The following is a 22,239-nucleotide window of genomic DNA, read 5'->3' on the forward strand; positions in this document are numbered from 1 at the left end:
CTGAGCTCATCGGCACAGGTAACATTGCTCCGGTTAAAGAAAAGCTTTTCGTCACCAGTCTTCTAAATCTAGACTTTATTTATGTGCTTCTAGCCTAATTTTCCATTTGGTGGTGGTATTAGATCCATTTGGGATTGCTTTAATCTCTCATATGCTGTAATTCGTTCACACAAGGAATATTAGGGCTCATGGTGTTCTCAGTCCGTTTTATACCCAGCAGACAGAAGACCGCAGAGTGGGAGGAAGGCGCGTTTCTCACTCACCTGATACAGCCTGTGGTGAACCAGAGGGAGTAGACGGTGATGGAGGGAAAGCGTTACTGTTGGGGTCTGAAGGATAAATCTGAACACAGAAGTTCTCATTTTCAATCAAAATAAATATCTTTGCTTTTACTTCCGTTTCTATTGCCTCAGAGAAAAAAAAAAAAAACATAACCGGTACACACCGTGTTAATAATAGGATCGTTGCTGATAAATGTGAAAGTCTACAACTACTTACAGATGCCAAGGCCTTCCCGATCTCATCACCCGAGCTTCCTGGTACAGCACCCCGATTTGCTTGATAAGAAAAAAAAACAGGAGCTTTTAATGGGCAGTTCCAGTTTAAAAGTATTCACACCTCTGGAACTTTTCACATTTTGTTCTATTACAACCACAGACCTCAGTGTTTTCTCTGGGAATTTCATGTGCTAGTGTGAAAGCAGAGCATGATTGGGAAGTGGAAGAAAAGGAATACGTCTTTCTGTTCTGTTTTTTTTTTATACTTATTTATTAAATAGTTATTTATTAAAGGAGTTGTGTTGTGGAATGGCTTAGATATAGAAATAAAAAGGAGTACCACGCTAAGACAATTTAAAAGCAGGTATAAATATGTCATCTTTAAAAAATATGCATGTAACCCAAACATTTAAATGTCATAATTTGTAACATTTTCAATAAGTACTGCTAGATATCTTCTTCTGTACAATTGCTTTAAAATAAGACACCGTATTCATGTAAGTGTGCTTTGATTTGTAATGCCATTTATTAAAAGACTGCATATGTTACATGACATGAATATTGTAATTGGGGGTAGGTTCTTATAAGTTCTCTGAACTTCTACCTACTCCTTTTGAGCACTACTAAAATGTCTTAACATTTCAATGTAAATCTTACTTGTATTTTTGCTCAAAGAAACTGAAATAAATTAAAAAAAAAAAATACTTTGTACAACAACCTTTGGGATAGGCTTCTCGGTTATGAACGTCCAGACATTTTTCTCCAGTCTTCTCTACATAACGGCCCAACGCTCCCTTAGATAGGAGGGAGACCATCTGTGAAAATAAATCTTCCAGCCCTGCCACAGGTTTATAATTGGATTTGGGTCTGGACTTTGACTAGGCCATCGTAAGGCATGAACATGCTTTGATTTAAACTATTTCCTTGTGGCTCAGGCGGTAGTTTTAGGGTAGTTGCGGCTTGAAGGTGCATCTCTGTCCAAGTCCCCAGTCTTTGCAGCCCCTAAGCTCCCCTGTCCCTGTTAGAGGACCCCCCCCCCCCCATATCACAGCATGATTCTGCCTTCACCACGTTTCACCATGAGAACGGTGTGGTACACATGGGTCAGTTACCAGTATTTCTCTATGCCAGGAGTTTAAAAGCACAACATTTTTCTGTCCTTTTGAGGAGAGGCCAGAGAAAAGCCGGAAAGACTGGAGTGTAGGGATAAGGCAGTGCTGCCCCACCCCCACTTGTTGCTGAGAGATTTCTGCTGAACTGGCTAAAAGCAGGCTGCCACATTCTCAGCTGTGACAGTAATGAAAGGAGGTTCTCCAGTAGAGTCCTAGCAGCGCTTCATATAAATGCACACCAGACGTCTTGTCTTTACTCGTCTCGTACTACTTTGTGTTGGTTGATTCCATAAAAACATAACAAAGTACATGGAAGTTTGAGGTTGAAATATTATAAAATGTAAAAAGGTCTAAGGTGTATAATACTTAATCCAAGACACTGGACCAATATAAAATTATTCAAAAACAAAATGATTTTGGCAATTCACAAATGTTTTACCCATAATAGTTTCAGTGCCAGCGATAGGGGGGGTGTGGCTGGGGACGCCAAAGCTGCTGGAGCCTGCGTGGAAGCTGGTGGGATGAGCGCCGTTCACCTCACTGCCGTGCAGGGGGTAGTTTTGGGGGGAGAGGGGAAGGGGGTGGCGTTTCTTAAAAAGAGCAGATCCCACACAATTTAAAATAATACAAAAAGTTCCGAGTATCAAAAGTAGATTTGAACAAATCTCAAGAGAACATGCAGAACTCACCATTCTGTCTTGAGGGTTGATGCCGGTGAATGGAGAGTGCTGGCCCAGATGGGGGGAGTTCCCCAACACCGCAGAATAACCAGGCTGAATAATCGACACAGCAGAGCCCCAAGGATCAGAGGGCGGCTGGAGGCCTTCTGTCAGGGGACAAAATAAGGCAAATGGATAACCACACACAGGAGGAGACACTGAAGGCCACATCTGAGGCATGTCACATTAGCGTGATGACTTTATTCAACCGTGAGTCACTATTGAACCCCAGAGGGGCTTAAGTAGCCCACAACTACACCACCCAGAGTTCAGCTGGACACAACCCAGTCAAAGAACCGACCTTCCCAGCTGCACTCGCTTCAAAAGGAAAATTCCAGGAAATTGTTGTGTTTGCCAGACTAAACTGTTCATCTAAACACAAAGAACAAGGAGAGACTCCAGAGGAAAATATTGTTTCAACTGACCTTGCACGTAGGACGATGATGAGTAGACATTTCCTGCTTTGGAGGCTGGGAAGCAAGCGGCGTCCCTAGTAAAATCCTCACCCGAGGCTGTTGGATAAACCTGCAGACAGAAAGAAAAAAAAAAGAAAAAAATGCGAAACTCAGAAGGAATCATGACGGTCTGACAAGAACGTCAAAACTCGAATCAATGCAGGCGACCGTCCACTGTCAATACATGCTCATCCAGGAAGAGTGAATGCTGCAAATCAACGACTCCATCCAAGCTGCTGGCTTTCCTTTAAACCTTAGCGATCTGATAGAACTTTGCAAAAGGCCTTGAGATGATAATTCAATTCAATTCAATTTTATTTATATAGCGCCAATTCATGAAACATGTCATCTCGAGGCACTTTACAAAGTCAGAATCAGTCATATTATACAGATTGGTCAAAAATGTCCTATATAAGGAAACCAGTTGATTGCATCAAAGTCCCGACAAGCAGCATTCACTCCTGGAGAACCGTAGAGCCACAGGGAGAGTCATCTGCATTGTCCATGGCTTTGCAGCAATCCCTCATACTGAGCAAGCATGAAGCGACAGTGGAAAGAAAAACCACCCATTAGCAGGAAGGAAAAACCTCCATCAGAACCAGGCTCAGTGTGAACGGTCATCTGCCTCGACTGACTGGGGGTTACAAAAGTATAAGTACTATGAATTGCTGCTATATAAATAAACTGAACTGAAAGTAGCCTTGCTCGCGCACACATTTTCAGCTCCGCCTATACATTCTATCGGACTAAGGTCAAGAGCTTGAGACGGCCAATTCACCGACACTGACTTGGAAGTAAGCCAGTTTGTAACTAATATGACGTTCTGCTTTGGGTTAATGTCTATTTGGAAGACCTGATACTGGCCAAGCTTCTACTCTCCGTCTGATGTCCTGAGATTTTGCTTCAATATTTCCACAGAATGTTCTTTTTGTCATGACGGCATTTATTTTGTAAAGTGCACCAGTCCCTCGAGCAGCAGCACACCCACATAACACCATGATGCCACCCATGTACTCCATAGCTGTGATGGTGTTCTCAGGGTTGCAAGCTTCCCTCTTTTTCCTCCACCTGAACCAATGGCCATTGTGGGCAAACGCTTCAGGTTTTAAATTCATCAGACCACGGGACATAGCTGTATTTTAAACTGCAATCAGTTTTTTCTATGTTGCTTTTGGAGTAATGGCTTCTCTGTTATAAAATGGCCTTTCAGCACTAGTCGGCGCAGGATGTGTTTCACTGTGGGTAGTGACACTCTAACCAGCTTCAGCCAACATCTTCACAAGGTCTTTAGATGTTCTTCTGGGGTTGGTTCATGAACGTCAGAGCAAAACCCACTCAGCTCTGGGACATAGCGCTATGATGGTGGACATTCCTGTGGCGTTTAGACTTGACTGTGATTGTTTTAATAGATCAATGCTCTCTTCCTGATTTCTTTAGATTTATCCTTGATGCCACAGAAGGAAGCCATGTTTTCAAGGCCTTTAGATTAAAATACAGCCACGGGTGCTCCTAGCTTTCACCCAAATGTTGGGAATGAACCTATCAGAAGCCTACAAAGCCAATATATCATTATCTGGGCTTTGTCCAGTTGTTAAAAGGCAAATGGATCAGAGTTCTGCCTTTAAAAAAGTAATAAAATAATATTCTCAGTCTCGTTATTTAGGTAAGTATAAATCATTTTGGTAATCCTAACAGGGCCAAAGCAGGAAAACTTCAATCTGATTAATCAACAGACAATAAGACAATGATTTAATAAACTTCTGATTTCAATTGAACCTAGTTAGTTTTCACTATTTTTCAAAGGAGTTTGTATAAAATAGTTTGCCTCCAAAACATGTTTAGTTCTCTGTGTGACAGAAATCCATCTTCTTTTGAAGCTAGTGTCTCGCTTTATTCAAAATATTAAAGAAGCAAATATTCTCTGGTTCCTTCTCTGGCTAATACACACTTTACTGTCTGGTTTAAAACTTATCTAAATAAACATTTCTTTAGACTTGATTGCAGAGGGTATTAAATGTACAGGAGCAGGGCCCCTTTTAAGCAAACAGCTACATTTGTTCATATTTTAACATGTTAAGCAGATCTATAACTCACTCTTAACATAGTTTTGACCAATTAAATGTAATCTGCATATTGAAAAGGAGGGGGGGGGGGGAAGAGAGCCGCTGTTCTGTAACTACCTCTTTCTCAACTGAGACTCTGTCAAATCAAGAAGCCAAGTATGTCTGTAAAATTGTGATCAGTGGACTAAAGTTTTCTTCTGTAATTTGATTAAACAGAGAAAAAAAAGAAAAGAGGACAAGAGAAGGAAAAGGAGACGAGGGAACAGAGAGATGCACTCCTAATTACTGAACCATCTGCCGAATCCTGGACGGCGGCCAACTCCGCTGGCAGCTGGGATGGAGGAATGGGGGATGGAGCGGGGGGAGAGAGAAAGGGGAGGGCTGTTGTTTATGGCTGTGCAAGAGGAGAGAGAGCGAGGCTGTGTGAGGTGGGGTGGGGAGCAGAAAAGGAAAACATGAGGAAATAGGGTCTCCATAGAGAGAAACAGGGAGGGAGGGGGAAATAAAAGAGGGGGAGCAGGAACCATCAACCCCCTCCAGTTTGAATTCTCCTCAGTGATTTGATGAGTATACTTGGCAAAGAGGAAGAAATGTGGCCACACAGCCAAGAGCCCACAAATACAACGTCCTATAAATAAATCCTGCAAATGAGCGACTGGCTAAATAGGTGGTTTGTCCCATTGTTGCCTTTTGACTTTGCTGCTGCAGATGCACAGCTGTACAGCCTGGAAGACCTGCACTGCTCCTACGATTTCGCCCAGCACCCGAGGATGCCTTCAGACGCTGAACTGAATGTGAAATGGGCATTTAAAAAAAAAAAAAATAGAGAAAACTTTGGGTCCCTTGGAATGAAGGTTAAAGGCTGAGACGTAGCATAGGGATGGTGGGGGGATCAGGAGGTTTTACTTACTGAAGAGGGAAGGCCAGGAGGCACCTTACGGATCTTTTTTGCCTGCGGTTCTGCTGGGAAAAAGACAAAAAGGGAAACCTTGCCAGTCTGCTTACAAACAAAAAAAAAAATAAAAGATCTACAGACAAACTACACAATATGTAGTTATGGTTTTCACTTAGACGTCTTTCCTTCCTTTCAAACCTACCAGCCTCTGAGCAGCCTCATAACGACCCGATCAGAAAAGTAATCAGAAAAAAAAAAAGTTCAGCAGTTTCATGTACTGAGAAGAAATGTTACTTTTTCTTCCTAAGAAGGAATAAGAAGCCAAAAACCGCTAAAAAAAAACGCTTACAAGAGAAGTGGTGGCCGCCACAAAACGTAAATATAAATCAGAATGGAGACATTGTTTGTAAAACAAAATCCGTGGAGATAAACGATGTCTGATGATTGTTTAGCACCGTGAGAGCAGAAAAAAAAAAAAAATAAGTAATCTTACCAGCGAGGTCCTGTGAGGGTCTCCTCCTCTCATAGGATGAATAAAACTGGGAAGTGGACTTGGCGGTGGGAGGGGAGAGGCTATCAGGACTGGGCAGGGGTATCTCACTTGGCATGAAACCAGCCTACAGACGGTTTACAGAGGGCGGGAAACAGCAGTAAGAACACGTCCACGTAGCGAACATTCAGATGTTTTCATGGATTTAATTGGTAGAGTACATAAGGGTTCATGCCGGAGCAAATTAGGCATGTCGGTGAGGCAGCAGTAATGCAAAAGCTCCTTAGAATAAAACAACCCCACTGCACTGATGGTGTGCAGAGCTAAAGTGGACCCACTCCACCATTTTTATTTGCATCGATGGTACGCTCACATGATTGAAAGACATTGCTGCTGCTACACCTGAATTCCCCCCAAAGAGGGACAATAAGGGATATTTCCACCCCACTCTATTTAACCGTAGCTGGAAAGTCCCAAGTTAATAAGTTCTTCACAAACAGATCTGAAATTCATCAAAATAGTTCTCAGGAGACACACCCTCTCACGGAGCAGACCACTTCCTATTTTCTAAACAAGGAGGCTAGTAATATATGTTCTCCTGTAGTTTTTTGGCTGCGTGTTCATACCTTACTATTTCTGTGATGGGACAAACATTTATTTCCGCTTCGCTATGACTGGGAGTCAATTACGGTTCGTTTTCAATGATTTAATCGATGAAGGGACACGATTCCTAAAAAAGAAGGTTACTGGCCTTCCAAAATGATTTACCTGCGTCCCAAATGATGAGTATGAGCCTCGTTCAGCCTTCCCTGTGAAGAAAAGGAAGACAAATAAGTGAAATACGTCAAAATGCAGCTTCTATACATCTACTAAATCACACTTCTCTTTTTTTCATCCTGTTTGTTACATGGATGTATGCAAACGCTATTTATTAATGCTAAAATTGAACAAATAGACTCATTATAAAATGCGTCAGGCGTAATTGTGCTCAACCTTTGCCCCTCCAGTGACAGTTCAAAGCAGAAGAGCTATGGTCCACTGTTATCCCCCAGGGAGAGCCCTGTTTGTGCATGGGTGCCCTTTACACCCCCCACCCCTCCCACGGCGAACACACACAAACTGCAGCACACAAACAAACCCCTCCTCCGCATCCTCCCCGTTTACCCTACTCCCTTCATCCTGAAATATGCGCTGCCCTGAACCGCTGCGCGAGTGTTGGACTTGTGAATGGCTGCGCTCTAAAACAAACCGCTCGTTGTTCTGTTCGCTCACGCCGGCCATTGATGTAAAAGTCTGCGCTCCGGCTAACGCATTCCTCCGTCCCTTAGTCCGACACAGACAAAAACGCCCCCGATTTGCTTTTGTTTGCAAAAAATAAATAAAAAAAGCGGTGATGTGTTGTTTTTTTCAAGAGGTCGCTTTAATATAAACCTTCTTACCAGCAATCCCTGGTCCAAATACCGGGGTAGAGGCCAGGCTTTCTCTCTCACTGTAAAGGCCCTCTTCATAAACCTAAAGGGCATAAATGAAATAACAATTAGAACTCCAGGGTTAAAATAGCTTCAAACCCCTTTTTATATAAAATGCATCCCTAGCACGCATATTATATCACTTTACATTTTATTTTTATATGAGAATAGTATTAATTACTGCATGGGTCAGGCTTTTCTTGGCCAACATGGCAGTCAGTTTCTCACTGAGGTCTGAATCATTGATACTGACATATTTTTTTACTATGACCACATAAGAGAGGTAAAAAAAAAACTGTTTAAAGAAACTGAAGAAAAAAAATAAAGCATCCCCATTTCAGGATTAAAGCAAACCTCCCTAATGTTTATCTGACTTCTATTAAACTAAGATCAAAGTAAACGCTCTTAGTTGATACATCTATAGACTGGAAATTAAGAAAGTTCTTAATTTTGTTGCATTAATGTAAAGAACATATTTCAGGATTGAACCCAATCAGACATATAAGATCCACATCTCTGGCTGACTGATCGGTCTGTATTTTTTTAGAGAATATAGGTGAGGCTGAACGGACAAAGAATTGCAAGGCTGGCTTTAAACAATTGCTCTTGTGTCCCTCTGCAGTCACTGGATGGTAAGCTCATTAACTCATTATCTAGATTCAACCCGGTTTTCCACACAGGCATTAAAATAACCAGATAACATCTTTTGAATTTTATCTCATGGGTATGAAAATGCAAACACTGACACTTGATTTAAGTAATCTTTTATTATCTTATCCTCTAATGATACAGTTTAATTTTGAGCATAAATGTATAATTGCTGCACTTCACCCCCGGTTGGTCGAGGCAGATGACCGTTCATACTGAGCTGGTTCTGCTGGAGGGTTTTCCTTCCCGTTAATGGGGAGTTTTCCTCTCCACTGTCGCTTCATGCATGCTCAGTATGAGGGATTGCTGCAAAGTCATGGACAATGCAGACGACTGTCTGCTGTGGCTCTACGCTCTTTCAGGAGGAGTGAATGCTACTTGTCAAGCATGATACAATCTACTGGGTTTCCTTAGAGAGGAAACATTTTGACCTAATCTGTATAATCTGATTGAATTTGACTTTGAAAAGTGCCTTGAGATGACATGTTTCATGAATTGGTGCTTTACAAATAAACTTGAATTGAACTTAAAGTCTATATGGACTTTGCTAATATCCTAACAGGTTCTTATCTTTTCAATCGGTACATCTGAAGCGCATCAATTATACTGGTATAGGCCCAGGAAACCAGGTACCAACCCAGTATTTATCAGTGGCCACAGTGGTAATGTATAACAGGTTAAATCTAGAGCACTTTCTCGTGTTGCAGTCTGTGTGTGAAAGAGATACAAAGCGGTAAATCATCCAAACTATAAGCAATAATACAACATCTGTAGTCTATGGCAGAGTTCGCTGTGTGAGGCTCAAATAAATCGTACCCTTCCCTGGTTGAGAGATGGACTGGTCTGTTCCCCTGGTCCCCATGGACTGGACCCTCTCCTCTCATCTATACCTGGAGGACAAAGAGTAAAAACATATTAACCACGGATTTATGTCTTTGTTTTGCAACAAATGTGTCCCTTGAAAGGGTGCTGACTTGCTTTAATAAAAGGTATCCCATGCTCCTTAAAAAGGGGCCTAACCACGTACCATGGCTATGAATTTCACTCTGGTTTTATCATTAAATCGTCGCACTCTTGGCTTATTATGTTTTATTTCTGTGCTTTACATCTTGTTTTGGCTCCCTTTGTTAGCAAAATAAGTATTTTTCCACAGTGCAAAGTTCTTTTCAGGCTCAAAATAAACAACAAGTACATAAGTAAACACCACCAGGACGAACGCTTGGCATATATCGTTTTATTTGAAGATATTTTGTGTTGTTTTTTTTGTGATCATAATACGTGACTAGGCCCCTTTAAAGTAGCCTCCACTGAAGAGCTTCACTTGAAAGCTCGCAGCGAGACGGCACAGCGACGGTGACAGTGCTGTCACATAGTCTGGATATGAGCTGCAGGAAGTTTGAAAAATTAACACCCAGTTCCAGGCTCCCACAATCCTCCTCAGTCCTCTTCTCCTCTGCAGCTTTCCATGGCAACAGTCATCCCTAAGCCATTTATTCTCACTCAGGCCCTCACCTGCGCCTTAACGCAGGCTCGCCGCCTCAAACTCACACGGCCAGCATGTGTCCTCGCCGGTCGGAGCGGCTTTCAGAAAGGGACGCTAAAGATCTGTGAAGCAGAAATGTCTGCCCATCCCCTCTCTCTGCTCTCAAACCTCCTCTCATACTGCAACACAGCATCTCTGGGGGAAATCAGAAGCTTAATTGCACTCCGATTTGCATAATTGTGCATATTAATGAGGATGAGCCCTATGAATATTCATATTTGTGTTTTGTTGTCTAATTAAAAAGCTAAGGGTGGGTGTGGGGGGGTTGGTTGAATCCTGACAGGATCAGCGGTAGAATAGAATAATGGCTCCGTAGTGCCAAAAGCAGCTAGATTGCAGTGACGAGTGTGATCTACACGACACCAGCAGAATAGGAGATGAAGGAGGCAATCTCTACGTCTAAATACCGCTCAGTCTGTCAAGCAAAGGAACACTTAACACATTGAGCATTTCTCGTGTTGTCATCAGCACCTACCTTTAATCAACAGAATAGAAATAAGATTTTAGATTTAGGACTATTAAACTGTGTGAGTGACTGACTGAATGGAAAAAAAGTTGAAAGCACCTGATAAATTGCCTCACAACCAGAGCTGAGACAAACGACACGCTGCAGCATCAATAGACTCGTTAAACCCGAGCTGGTCCTGCTTTCTGTCCTTCAAGCTTTTAATCCCCCACGTCGTTAAATGCATGAGCATCAAGGTTTTGAATTATTTCCAAAAAAAAAAGTAGCATGATACATGGCTTCCCTGCTTCAGTCAAACATCCCACAATCCTGTGCTGCATCCCAATCACTGTGACATGCCCAAACAAATACCACATGGCCAACTACCCCCCACCTGCGAAACACATACAGATGGTAACAAGATGGAAATCTGTTATTAATATTGGCCCAGTTCTACTGAATAAACCAGTATATATATAAAAAAATACCAATACCGATGTCAATGTCGATTATGTATTTGCAGATCAGAATAGTGGACATAAAATAGCAGCGTCTTCAACCCACACTAGGGCTGGGCGATATGGATTAAAAAATAAATCTCTGATTTTATCATACCAAATCCGATTAAATCGATTTTTTTCCTCCTTTTTGTTTCATAAAAAGAAATTTAAAAAATTATTTTAAAACCTTGCTTTTTATGTCAAGCATTTCATCAGGGAGTTGACCTGAATTCAAAGTGCAACTAAAAACAAGCTGTGAAACATGCTTGTAAAACAAGATGGTAGCCGTGCCATTATAAACAAAGAAAATATAACAAAACATTTGCTGCTAGTGGTATTACACACTGAGCTAAGAACAGGCTTCACTGCACTTGTGAACTTCAAACTAAGTAAAAAAAAAAAAAGTAAATAAGTAAACAAAGTACCTCGTATTATGGTAAAAAAAAGTTTCCACTTAACAATATTTTGACAATATATTTGCCTAAACATATATTCAGCATCACATGCTGTTCTCTTCATGGAAAACCAATGAGTGTATTGGCAAAATAAAATCCAGATTTTCCAAAAATGAAATCTTAAAGAATTGTAAATTCAAATTAATCGATTAAATCGATTTATCGCCCAGCCCTAACCCACACTAAGACAATAAGACATTTCTTCAGGAACATTAGCTGATGATGAAAACCTTATTTTTGCTGCTGAGAAAATAATACAGCCCCACAGCGGGAATGGCAGCAGAGATAGAGAGTCTTGCAGGAATCCATTCAGAGATGGAAACTTTAATTTGAACAAATCAGGTTTCATGCTGCTGCCAACTGCCTGTCAGCTGGCCTAAAAAAAAAAAATACACTACGCTTTTCACTTGCTCACAAAACAGAGCAAGAATCAGTTTGGAAATGTTTCCAGTCCCAAAAAAAGCATGAAAAATAATGGAGTGGCATCAAAACTACAGCTGGCAAGCTATGAGAGGCACCAGAGCAGATAGCCCGACTAATTAACCAGCTAATATCATCATTTAATAATCATGCTGCTCTATAAAGAGCAGAAAAGTTAAGATTCATAATAGTCTGCACATGCAAACTGCTTCTAAATGTATAGAGTGTTCATTATAGTTTTGTCTGTGTATGAGAGTCTAAAATGCAAAAAAAAGACACAAATATATTAATATAGATAACATAATATTCTAACTATGCATGTAGTGAAAAAATTAGGCTGTTCCTGCAGTAGCAGGAATGTGTCTTTTTCTGTTTTAAGCTCAAATTCTTTTTTAGGTTTTACTTTTTATAACTCAGAATATATCAGAATAAAACCAACATATCTGTGCATGGTACCACCCATGTGTGATGATAAATACCCTTACAGCCCAATGTTTCCCACTTTTAAAGTTCTTCATTCATTCAGTTCTAGGAACACATACTGACTCCTAGAGTAGCTCCAGTAGATTTTACTGCTGACTGCTGATGATGCACGACAACAAAATTGATTTCAAACATACCAAGTTTTCACAATGCCTTTAGGACATGACAAAAATCATAAAACAACTATCAGCAGTCATGAACTCAGACCGACTACGGTGTCTAGAAGTAGAAAAAGAGAGAATGACTAACAGACACATTCTCCCGAGATCCCCACTTTGCCTCCCAGCATGCAACACCCCTTTAAGGTTAGCCGGGCTATAATTACGCAGCGCAGACAGAGCTATCGGAAACAGACAGACAGACAGCCTGAGTCACCAGCTTCACGAGCGAAACGCAGGCAGATATATTGACCAAACATGCAGACAGGTCTCGGTTCTTACAGGAACACTGCCCCGGGGCCAGCTACAGCCCAGCGTGCCGTTTGGCTACACAACGTCTTCCTTCCCGTGGAGAAGTGACTCATCCAGACACAAAGCATGATCTCAGATACAATCTTGAGGAAAGTCAACACTGTTAATGAAATACTGAACAATGTACAATGACACAGGGCTGGCTTTTTAAACCTGTTAGTCACAGGAGACTTCCTGAGCCCCAAACAATGTGCCACACTGACCTCTTCACACACGCAGCTAGGCTTCTATTAGCGCGTCCTCCACCACTAGTCAGGACTCTCAGTATTTTACCAACGATACATGGCAGGTATTCAGACCTTCATGCAACTTTCACACCTGAGCTTTTGAGATTCGGTTTCACACTATTAGAAACAAGGAACCTATTCATGCAAATTTATAGTGGCCTCCCCTTCGTAATGTTTTTACCCCAACCGCCCTAAAAATACACGGTACAAGTCTCGGTTTCTCGCGGACTAGAAACAGGAAAGGGCGGAAAAAGAAGAAAGAAGAGCTGGATTGAACAGATCTGACAGCCTGACGGAAAGCTCTGAACCGGAGACACGCGGTAAACGTTTACATACTTCACATTTAAACAAGATGAAGAAAAAGAAAACTCTTCAACGGGATATGTTAGTAACTAATTCAAAAAAAAAAAAAAAAAAACACGGGGGAAAAAAAAAAAGAACAAGATTGTCGGCATGTTACAAATCATTATTACTACTTAAAGGGTCTAGTCATGAACTATGACTATGACTTTCTCACTCTGGTTACAGACAAAGGTTTTCCAATGAAATTATTTCACCCTGTGAATAAGCAAACAAAGAAAAAAAGAAGGGGACATCGGTAGGATTTTTTTTTTTTTTGGCTGTCCTGCTCCTTGTAAATGCACACTTGGAGTAAAACAAGTTGCCTATTATTATTGCTGATTAATCAGTCAGGCATCTAAGTGGCCACCCTACAGTCAGACAAGCTGCCTATAGCTTCTAAACTACAGATGGAGTCACACTAACTACAGCGGTGTGTGTGTGTGTGGTGGTGGTGGTGGGGGGGGGGGGGGGGGGGGGGGGGGAGAGCAGCCCTCCAGGTTTCACACCATGACCGAAAATATTCCATGAAATTCCCATTCAGCCAAACGTACTGTGTGGTTCTTATAAGCAAGGGAGACGTGTAATGGGGTTCTTTCAGCCAGCTGACAGGCAGTGAGCAGCAACAGATGGATTAGGAGCCGTGGTGCATCATTCAGGCTACATAAAAGGGTAAATTAAAGTTGTTCCAGTGAAACAAAAGAAGTTGTTCTAGTTGTAGCTTCAGAATCGTTGGACAAAATTACTGTAGATTAGAAACACCCAAGGATATACTTAGCCTATTTGTTATTATGAATAGAAACAGTTGGGTACTGTGGTTTTATGCTTTATGTATGTTTATTTAGCTTATTCATTTGTTGCTGTAATGTTTTTCTTTTCCTATGGAACATTTCCCTCTGTAATGTTTTTCTGTTCTTGTTCAGCACTTTGAATCGTCTGGTTACTGAGAAGTGCTTTATAAAAGAAACTCGCCTCACTACATAATTACTCATAAGGAATAACAGTTTTTAGTCTTGATATTAGGCAAGGCGAATTTATTTGTGCAGCACGTTTCAGTACAAGGACTACGCAAAGTGCTTTACATTAAAAAACAGGAATATAAAAACAGAATAAAACGTAGGAAAAATAAAACTAAAATCAAATGTTAATGATTTTAAAAACAGTTGGACTAACAACCTAAACTAATGATGTTTCAGTAAAACAGTTCAACTAGAACAGTCAAAGGCAATCCTAAACAAATGGGGTTTTAACCTTGATTTAAAGGACTCAGGCTATCAGTACTTTTATAGTTTATTCCAGATAAGTGGAGCATAGGAACTAAATACTGCTTCTCCGTGTTTAGTTCTGGTTCTGGTTCTGCAGAGCAGGCTGGAGTCAGAGGACCTGAGTGGTCTGGAGGGTTGATGCACTGATAACAAGTCTGTGATGCATTTAGGTGCTATTAAACAGCAAAGCTCCACTGAGTCTCACCCGTTACCCTGTTCCAGTAAACCTGCTAAGTAGTAATACTCGCTTTACATCTTGTGAATAAACCACTGATACACAGCCTGTGAAACAATGCAGTTTTGCTTTAATAATAAAAATGAGCCCAAGCAGTAAAATTTGGAGTCCGACACATCGTTAAATCTACTTTTGAACTTGGGGAATCCATTCCTGGGGGGGGTTATAGCTATTATAATTTGTTACTCTGGGTGCATTCACTTAAAAGGCCCTACTCTAAAGGTGGAAACCAAAACAAACAAAAAAACTTGAAAAGAATTTCTAGGAATAACAATGAGGCGCAGACATGAGGAGCGACTTGTTCAAATAGTTCTAAGAACTCTGATAAGGTTCCTGTGGCCCAGAGGTGCCTTACGAGAAGCCGTTAGATTGATAACATCTACATGCCTCCTTTGTAGGCGCGTGCCCCATCCTTACAGAAGAACAAGCAAAGTGGCTTCCTTGTGAATAGGCGAAATAGAGCCCCCAATAACCCCACCCAGCAACCGCGCACGCCGTCTTTGATCCTCCCCGTGAATGCCGTGTTTCTCTCTGTTGCTAGCTGAACCATTTAATGCACCTCCAACGATACAAAGCCAGCAGAGGATTTTTTTTTCTTTGTCTGCAACCAGTTGGTCGGGCAGAGTAGGGCAACAGCGGATGGGGTCTGCACAAGGCAGCATCAGACTTTAGCCGTCTGATTGTAGGCATCCGTGCTGTGACACTTATTATAAAGGCTGGATTTATACATGTGATGGAGCGATAAGAGCTCTGGGTATAAGTGAGTTCCAGGGGGGCAAAAACTCTCTATCTATTTGTGATTGAATGGCAACAGCTGAGAAGGTGAGACCAGCGAGTATCAGGGAGTTCAATGAATGTGGTGAACCTATTTAACGTTATATATAATGTTATATAAATCTCAATTTATGAGAACAAAAATAAACGAGGGAAACAGGAACTCTGTTACAACTGGAAAGAAAGCTAGAGAACAAGAATGAGGTAGTGAGACTGGAGACGGGCTCTAATGGACGTATTTATAGAAAGTCACAGAAGCATTACGGGGCTACCGGCCGCAGGTGAGGGAAAGACAGACAGACAGACAGACAGACAGACAGACAGACAGACAGACAGACAGACAGACAGACAGACAGACAGACAGACAGACAGACAGACAGACAGACAGACAGACAGACAGACAGACAGACAGATTCTTTTGTGCATCGTCTCTTACCAGGACCTCCAAACTGACTGCTGGCGAGCGTGGTCGGCCCGTTCTTTCCATTCGAAACTGGAGGTTCAAACATCTGAAAAGAGGGCGACAAATTTGTAAAACCACTGCGAGGCAGTGAGGCATTTGAATGTTCTCTGGATGTTTATGCAAACGTGGATCAGAGGGCAATCCAAACGCGCTTTCACTAACGACAGACAGCGGCAAACATGAGGCAACCCAAGCGTTTAAGCGTGAGTTTGATAAACAAAACAGCAAATAATTCAGCTTTACTAAATCCTCTAATTCCTAATTGATAATAAATCCCACTCATTCACACTTATCACCAGCTCAGGGCTTATTATTAAATTAAAATGAACTATCAAGGTAAGATTGAGACTTAAGGCCTTACCGCGCTAAAATCCAGCAGGTCGCTCAGCTCCTTGTCGTTTTCCACTGCGGCCATCCTCTGGTGCTGTCCACTGGGCCTTTTCGGTCTCAGCAACAGGCTACAAGGACAAGCACGGACAACAGGGCATCATTTTGCTTCAGTAACACAATTATGATCACGTTAAAGGTTTTGGTTAGGATCACCGTTTCCTCCAGAGCATATTAATGTTCTACTCCAGCCTCGAAACATCAGCTATGCTGATAACTCTTTAAAAATCCAACACCAAATGTTGTTTGGTCGTCAAACGGAATATTAAATCATGCTTCATTAGGACAACAAAGAAAAACAATACAATTAACAGCCATGCAAATAAAATCCAATTATCCGTCATTATTCTTTCCTATAAAGCAGCGAACCCCCCCTGTGCTGCACGGCTGGAAACGCTGAGGGTGGATTGCCAAAAATCACTGAGTTCATTTAAAGCAGCGTCTTTCGAACTCAGCTAAAAACAAACGTGTGAGCCTAGCCTCAAATAACTACACTGTCAGTAAAGGCCAATTAATGGTGCTGACGCACATCCAGCTATTTTTATGTGCGACTTTTGCAATGCTCACTGACCCTCACACAAACACCGTACTGAGGAAGACACACAAAAAAAAATCACAACTACTACAACAAAAGAGGAAGCCGTAAAAAAAGATGCAAAAAATAAACCGTCAATAAAGAAACTGCACACTTTGGAAGATGATAACATCAATTAACTAATAGATGCCATCTGCGTGGTTTTCTTAGACGGAAAACTTTTTAACTAATAATAATAATAATATTAATATAACAACAATTAACAACTTGACTGCATTGTTTTATAACTGGGATCAATTGGAATCTGTCTGTGATTTGACTGAATTGGCTTTTTTGTTCCTGAAGGCGAGCCGTGTTGTTAATCAGTGTAATATAAATAAACAGAATTGAATAATGAATGTACTAAATTAGAAGATAAAGATCCTATTGCCCTGCAGACCCTTTCATTCAACAGAACCGTTACAATTAGAGTAACATTTAGCTTCAATTACTAAAGCTATGTCTGCACAATGCATGAGCCCACTGATCTGACGTCTGCGCAAAGTTAATTGAGGCAAGATATAAAAAAAAATGTGCATGAATTTACTGACCATCAGTTAAAAGCTTGACTGGTACTTTAAGCTTACTCTGTGTGTATTGAATGATAAACCATAGCCCTAACATAGCAAACGTTCAAAGAGCAGTAAAAGGTTTTGTTTTCTTATTTCTGAATCTGTACCAACAACCATCATCCAGCTTATCTGCTCATTTCATGACAAACAATACTAGATTGATCAAACAACCAGCAGCTGCACCCCTTACCATAAACTGAAGCATCTTTAAAGTGGCATACCTTCACATCTAACCATTTAGTTAGAGTTCTGACCAAGAAAAAAAAAAAAAAGAAAAACCAGTTCTAAAAGTAGCCCACATCAAACCTTGGTTCAGCCACAGGCCACACGGCATTTGGTTTTAGTCAGCCCCTGGACTTAGGGTGCTTCCTCCACAGCGAAACCCAACTGTGCTAAGCCTCTCTTTGCACCGATATTCACAGAGCCTTAACGCAACAAGCTGGGCTCTCAAACGGCCGATTTACGGCCGGCCAGCATCAGCACAAATGTTCCCTGTGAGCAGAGAAGAAAAAAAAAAACATCTATAGTTAAAGAGCTGGCAAAAGGCAACAAAACAACGCCGGCAGTCCTGCTGCACTCGCTTCTGAATGCTGGACTGATTTTACGCTGGCTGATTACCGATTATTAAACATAAATGAAACCAGGCAGCGGTGTCGCAGGAGACAAATCAAAGTTGAAAACACGGTGGTGATGTGAAAGAGCTCGGAGTCGATCGTCGCCTGCCCACGGACGTTTTGCTTTTTTAAGTCAAATCACAAGAGAATAGCAAATATAGCTTTCCCACACATTACTGTACGACACAACTTTGGATTTTTTTAATAATATCCTGAACAGCTAAGAACAAATCCTTCGCTGGTTAGATTTCATCAGCTGTATGTTCTGGAAATCATGAAGCTGCACGGTCCTGAAGTTTGCGTCCTTGTCAGCTGTGTATTAGAAAGGTCCATTTTATGGTTTTCTTGGCTCCCTTTCCATTTTATTTCACAAAAATTATGACTTTTAAAATGGGGAGAGGATTATCCCCCACCAAATGCTGGGTCTTTAAAATCACATCAAACGATCTGTGATTCGTGTACTTGGTTATTAAGCTCCTCTCCTCCCAGAAAAAGAAATAAATATCAGAGTTCAAGGCTTTGAAGTGCTTGTTTGACATCTAAACCGACCCCAGTATGAGAACCACTGGTTCAGTTAATAAGCCCTTGATCCAAGAGGATCTAAGCATTTTTTAATAGTAAATCGGGGATAAAAAATGTCATCTAAAACATCTGCAGTTGTATTTCTTATTTGCTTATTCATTTAAACTCGATTAAATTGCCAACTCTAAATCAACGCATAGCCACACTTTTCATCAGTTTCCAGGAATCCTTTGACAGTTCTAGCTTTGAAGGGCAAAGTACGTCACAGTTTTTCATAATAAAGTTGATTTTTAAATGCATCTTTGCAGTAAAAGCTACTGACTAAAGGGGAAACATGTTGGGATCTGATCAGATCAGCGCAATGTTAATGTAACCTAATGTTTACATTAAGTACAAAAAGCAGTTTTGGAATGATACGGGAGGAAGAAAAGCATCTATTTCTTTTCATGTGCAAAACTAGGTGTATTTCTAAACGTTTCTAATATGCAGACTACGTGCTGCGTGTGCGCACATCTGACACGCACCAATCAATCACAATCAACCAGAGTTCAGGCAATTAAAAATCTAATTGGAAATATGATGATACAATCATAACTAAACTCTAAGGGATGCCGCTGTCACCCAATAACACTGTTATTACATGTTATTACATGTTACTTTTGGATTTGGGTTGGTTAGGTTTTTTTTCTTCTTCTTTTTTTTTTTTTTTAACTCCTGGTTGGATGAGAACATCAATAGGTGCCGCTTTTGGGGATCAAGAAATATATTTAACGCAGTAATTGTGTATTGGTTAGACAAACAGCTGCAATACTGAATTTAAACTGTCGCTATGAGTAGCCTATTGATAATAGATGAGTTTTATTTTATAAGGAGTATGTTTTAGTGGGGCTAACACTCTATCTTATAGACAAGTTGATCATCAGGAAAGAAATAATAACATTGTGATAAAATTTGCAGTCCGTATTGCTTGTTCTTATGTGTATACTCGTGTCTCTTGTCATGTCATAGGAGTTATGAACCAAAGGTATGTAACAAATTAAAGAGAGGCAGATAACCAAGAAGCAACGCTGTGATTGTTAATAAGCAGATTATATATATATATATATATATATATATATATATATATATATATCCCTCCTTTTTAAAGTATGTCACTTAAATATTATGACAGTCGATTTACTTTATATGCATCGACATGTTCAAAATGAACACTGGCATGAAACCCAGGCTGAAAAGAGGCTGCACGCGCCTAAAGCAGCCAAACAACAGTCGGCTGACATCACATAATCTAGCAATTTCCACCATCTCTCAGCGAGCCGAGGTCAAAATGGGGGATTAGCCCCTCCTAAGCGATGGAAGTTGCGTTAGCGCCCCCCTCCCTCCCTCCCTCCCTCCCCCCAGCTTCGGTCCAGCCGCATTTGGAGGAAAGTTGCCTGGCTGAAATAGCTCCAGAAGCCCCGGCTTCGGAGGAGCCCTTCCTGGGTCTTCTTCGCCTCTCTGGGTCGGGGACGTTTTTTAAAAGGAACCGGGGAGGGGAGGTCGGACCTGTTGCCTGCCCCCTCACGTCGAGACGAACAACAAAGACTCAGTCCACGAAAGTTCGTTTTAAAATGACGAAACGACGAAACTTGTTATTATTGTTAAACATGTGCTTTTCTGTAGTTAGTTTCCAAGTGTTAAAAGTTTAAAAAAAAATAAAAAACCGTTAAAAGCTGCGGGCGACGGTTATAACGGCTGAAGGCTCCGGGGTCGGAGGGGGGGAAATAACCCGAGTTATATTGTGTCCCAGTTGTCGCGCTTCACGCTCATTTCACGGGGAATTTGAGCATCGGGTACACTAACTGGATTTGAGCGCAAGGGAGAATATTACTGGCCGCAAACACAACACGGGTGTAATAAAAGAGGCCAGCGGCTAGCCTTCCGAGCATCGAACCCGCAGAGAAGTGCCGAGACCCCCGGATGGGGTGGGAGGCGGGGGTGGGTGGGTGGAGGGTTGGGCTAACTCACTCTGGTAATACGCTTAAAAAATAACAACAACCTGGTAGCACATGAAGTGAACAAATGAGTGTTTTCCATCACATCCTGGGGTGAGAATGCTGTGTAATAATCACTCGGGGGAGCCCGAAAGCAGGGAGGAAGATCCCAGCACCCCGCTTCTGTTCCCCCCCGGCGGTGTGGCACTCCACCAACTTAAAGCGCTGCCCTGAACACTGAAGTTACTACGCCGACAACAACGGAGCAAAACAACCCCCGCTTCGCATAAATGAGCTTGTTGCGAGTGCGTCCACGTCTTACCTGGAGTCAGCAGTGTGGCATCCAGCCGCGGGGAGTGATACGTATCGGACGAGAGGAGAAACAAAGTTAGGGATAGAAGCCGTCTCCCGTGGTCCCCCCGGACTGTGGGCTCGAAAGAAGCGCAGGAAAGACGATATAAACCGCTCCTCTGTTGCTTGTCTTCGCTACGAAGCCGAGCTCGGGTCTGCAACGCGGACCATAACGCTTGCGTTACTCAGTTTCCTTCCACTTAGCCGAAACTGCAATCATTTCTTTTCCCAAGTAGACATTTTTCACAGCCTCCACATTGTCGGGTTCCAATGGAATATCAATCCGCACAGCCTACAGGAGGACCGCGGCGCTGAAACATCAAGGGTGTCGGATTTCAAATGAAGAAGGAGGCGAGGAAAACACATCTAAATCAGGCCGTTTTTGACAGTTTACGTTTATACGTAGCGTTTCACGTACGCACCGTAAAATGTCAAGGCTCCAAAGCCGCGAGCGAGGCACAAAATGGTCTAGCCACGAATTTAGGGGAACTACGTCAACTCGCGGATGAGGACAACAGACTACGCGACCGCAGGATGGAACGATAATATCGGGGGAAGGACCAATTAGATGCCGCGATATTTTGATTGACGCACAGGACGTCCAAATATATTCCAGCGTCACCTTCAGGGGCAGTATCTATTTGCCAAAAGGGATTTCTAGCGTTTTTTTGCACTGCCTGAGCTGCAAAGACACACAAAAAAACATCCACAGAAAGTTTTCTTTATCATTCACCTGGTTAAATTAAATTAGTTTCAAAGTTCCTAATTCTCGATGTGAATTGCCATGCACTGACTTGCAAAAGTATTCACACCTTTGAACTTTTTTCGCATTTTGTCACCTTGCAACCCCACACTTGGAATATCATTGTTTTGATGTGTCAGACCAGCGAGGAATGGCTTGCATTTGTACACAGTGCCTCATACTCTGGTAGCCCCAAATAAAATACCTTTGGATACCTTTGCCATTTTCACTAAACAAAATGCAGTGCTGTTTCTATTCTGCCTGCAAGTCTTCAACATAACCTGTGAAATGTCGGCTCACATGGATTGGTTTGAAGTCGAAGGAAAAGTATACATGGTTTTTTATCCGGGTGAAATATTAACATTTTGGAGACGTTTATATTTCAGCCCCTTTTACTCTCATAGCCATAAATAAAATCCGGTGGAAGCAAGACTTTTGTTGCAGCCTTATGACAGATGAAACAATTAAATCAAAGGAAATCAATGCAGTTATACAATACTGCATGTGTTTGTGGTACCTGATCTCATGCCATGTCTT

General features: G+C 41.6%; 1 protein-coding gene across 11 annotated transcripts in view; it reads right to left on the reverse strand.

The window, feature by feature from the left end:
* The window catches only part of tcf3a (transcription factor 3a), a 31,892-nt gene extending 10,444 nt beyond the window's left edge, over positions 1-21,448 (reverse strand). For 6 of the 11 annotated variants that reach the window (XM_012874644.3, XM_021322626.2, XM_012874642.3 and 3 more), the window contains exons 1-13: positions 20,932-21,447; positions 16,329-16,425; positions 15,941-16,013; positions 9,165-9,238; positions 7,671-7,743; positions 7,000-7,040; positions 6,235-6,358; positions 5,757-5,809; positions 2,754-2,853; positions 2,299-2,435; positions 2,049-2,199; positions 499-557; positions 264-342 (exon numbers count right to left, since the gene is read on the reverse strand). In XM_012874644.3, the coding sequence (XP_012730098.2) occupies positions 264-342; positions 499-557; positions 2,049-2,199; positions 2,299-2,435; positions 2,754-2,853; positions 5,757-5,809; positions 6,235-6,358; positions 7,000-7,040; positions 7,671-7,743; positions 9,165-9,238; positions 15,941-16,013; positions 16,329-16,382 (1,018 nt within the window). In that variant the 5' untranslated portion in view covers positions 16,383-16,425; positions 20,932-21,447. Of the gene's footprint in view, positions 1-263; positions 343-498; positions 558-2,048; positions 2,200-2,298; positions 2,436-2,753; positions 2,854-5,756; positions 5,810-6,234; positions 6,359-6,999; positions 7,041-7,670; positions 7,744-9,164; positions 9,239-15,940; positions 16,014-16,328; positions 16,426-20,931 lie in introns of all 11 variants that reach the window. The other 5 variants (XM_012874649.3, XM_012874646.3, XM_012874643.3 and 2 more) reach the window with 5 other exon arrangements.
* Positions 21,449-22,239: the final 791 nt, after the last annotated feature.

This window comes from Fundulus heteroclitus, chromosome 6 (genome assembly GCF_011125445.2).
Source record: "Fundulus heteroclitus isolate FHET01 chromosome 6, MU-UCD_Fhet_4.1, whole genome shotgun sequence".
Classification (NCBI taxonomy): Eukaryota; Metazoa; Chordata; class Actinopteri; order Cyprinodontiformes; family Fundulidae; genus Fundulus; species Fundulus heteroclitus.